This window comes from Saprolegnia diclina, assembly GCF_000281045.1.
Source record: "Saprolegnia diclina VS20 unplaced genomic scaffold supercont1.32, whole genome shotgun sequence".
NCBI classification, from domain to species: Eukaryota; Oomycota; class Saprolegniomycetes; order Saprolegniales; family Saprolegniaceae; genus Saprolegnia; species Saprolegnia diclina.
Window position 1 is genome coordinate 38823 of NW_008246099.1, and position 2721 is coordinate 41543.

Here is a 2721-nt window from a genome sequence, read left to right on the forward strand (position 1 = left end):
TTGAGGACGCTGCGGCACTCGGCGTCGTCCTTGATTAGGACAATAAAGCCATTTATTGATTTACCATATTTTCTTCTCATGTGCCCATGTCAACTAAAGCGGTCCCAAGCCGATTCGACACCGATGCTTATATAGAACGACGGCAACGGGCTTCTGCCGTCCCCCGCTACTAGTACGACACCGATGTTCGACTCCAACGACATCTTCCTCTTCTATGAGGGCTGATCCGGATTATATTATTGCATTTGTGTCCCGTTCTTTCGCTTCACTACTGACTTTCGACAGCCGTTGCTACAAAGACAACCCAAAGCAACAATCGTCCATCACACCGTCACTGCATGAGTTCACGGTCATTAGCGCTGAGCATCAACGACGGCAACCACGAGCTCGCCGATGCGTCATTACATCAAAGGTACGGCTGCCTTCCTGTTCATAAAAGAGAGTAGAATTGTGTCAAGCTGCACACTAGCGTTGGGCTTTCGAGCGCATCGGCACACTTGACCGGCGCGATATGCCCCACAAAATGCACAAGCCAGTGGTTTCGATATTATTTTCCGGATGTATCTACGGATAATAGAGGCGAGCGACAATCCAGCGGCACGACCATCATTCCAGTCGGGTCATCACCGAAATGGCAATTCCAAATGGCTTCGCTCGCGCTCCGGTCGTTTGACCTGGTTACGGCTATTGTGTCGTACCAAGAAGGACTACCACAAGACTTGGCGGTCGTCCAGCGCCTCGCCGACGCCGTCCAGCTCACGCCAGGTTCGGAGTACCGGTACATTTGCGAAGACCAAACGGGGTACCTCGCCCACATCCCAGCCCGGTTTGCATCATCGCCGTACCTCCAGCGGTATCCACACCGAACAACCAAGCTTCCTCATAACTCACTCTTTGTTTCGCCGCGCTTCTACGACCGCGCCCTTGCGCTTCATCTCTCGGTTGTCGAAGGCAACGTGGCGCTCGTCCAGCAATGGCTGCGATGGGATGCCTCACTGTGTACGTCGGCGACGCTGGAGCTTGCTGCTGCTGCGTCTCAAGGTCCGATTCTGCATCATCTCTTCGAGCAGTTTCCAGCGCTGGCCACACCCAAGATGATGGACCTCGTCGCCATGTCGGGCAACCTCGAGCTTTTGATGTGGCTTCATGAAGCGGGTGCTGTATGCTCCACCGCGGCAATGGACGGCGCGGCCATGAATGGTCACTACGACAGTGTCGTCTTTCTACACTCTGCAAGGACCGAGGGCTGCACGATGGCGGCGGCAACGGCAGCAACCGTCAATGGCCACGCGTCGATCGCTCGCTTTCTTCTCGAGCAGCGCACCGAAGGCGTTGACCCGACGCTTCAGTTTATACAGCCGCATCGCGAGCACGTGACGCACAGTGTACGCGGCGAGACGCAACTCGAAGCCGTCGACCTCGTTGCAGCCAGAGTCCAGTTGTCTGACGCGGGGCTCACCGTCATCGTGGAAAAGGGTGGTCTAGCTACACTACAGTACATCTACGCGCGGGGGTACCTCAAACGAATGACCAAGCAAGTGCTGGAGCTGGCGGTGGCCAAGCAAGACCACGCGATACTGCGCTATATCCTCGGCTGCGTCGACCGAGAGAACCCGCGACCGCCCAGCGACGATGAGTGGCTGCCAACGGACACACCAGACACGACCTTTTCGTTCGATCCACTTGACCCGAGTCCATTTGACCGATGGGAGGGCTGCAAAGTGATGGAGCTTGCAGCCTTCAACGGCGACCTGACGTCGCTGGAGCTCTTGCACAAGAGCCGCCTGCGCGTCGGTTCGGAGCGCGCCATCGCCTTTGCCGCCTACCGCAACCACCTGCACGTACTCGACTGGCTGCTCAAGAACCGACGTGACGGGTGTGGCGAAGACGCGATGGCTCTTGCTGCTGCTGCCGGCCATTTTGACGTTGTGCGCTGGCTCCACGAGGTCTACGGTCTATGGCGCACCCACGCCGCCTTGGCATCGGCAGCGTACATTGGCCACATGGCGATGGCGACGTACCTCTTGAACGTACCGACAGGCGGCGTCGACAATCAGAGTGACCCAGCCGACGCGGCCTCAATCTGCCAATTCACGTTTGCCATGCACTATCGTTGCAACTCGTCTGTCGACTACGCCCGGGGGTCGGCAATGCACTGGGCAGCGAGCCAAGGCCACTCTGCGATGCTTGAGCTGCTCACCGCTCGCGGCTACGAGGTGCCACCGACAGCACTCGGGGCTGCTGCGGCGAACGGTCATGCTCAGATCGTGCGGCACCTCCACGAGCGACACGGCGGCATTTGCGACTTCAATTCTGTCTGGAACGCTGTTCGGAAGGGCCAAGTCGATACGGTTGCGTACGTGCTATCGCAGCGCTGTTGGGAACGTCAGCAAGACTTTGGCCCACACCAAGACATTGAGACTGCGATGTACATGCTGCTCGTGGCCACCGCACGCAGTGGAAGCCTCGACATCTTGGCGCTTGTCTGCGATTCTTTCCAACTACCAACGGGGCTACCAGCTCGCATCTCGGAGCGCATGATGGTCCGCGCTGCGTCCAACGGCCACCTCGACATGCTCCAACATTTGCACGACGCCTATGGCTTTGGATGGACGCCAATGGTCCAAGAAGCAGCGAGACGTCACGGGCAGAAGAAGGTATCGCGCTACTTGAGCTCACTTGGACCCGCGGACGCGTCCGTTTACGAAGGCCGCACGAGTT

The 2721-nt window shown here is 58.0% G+C and overlaps 1 protein-coding gene across 1 annotated transcript in view; it reads left to right on the forward strand.

Annotated features, from left to right (window-relative positions):
* Positions 1 to 644: 644 nt before the first annotated feature.
* Positions 645 to 2721, forward strand: part of SDRG_09770 (hypothetical protein) — a gene marked incomplete at both ends in the record, with an annotated part of 3700 nt that continues 1623 nt past the window's right edge. The window contains one exon of the mRNA XM_008615722.1: positions 645 to 2640. Coding sequence (XP_008613944.1) covers positions 645 to 2640 — 1996 coding nt within the window. The remainder of the gene's footprint in view (positions 2641 to 2721) is intronic.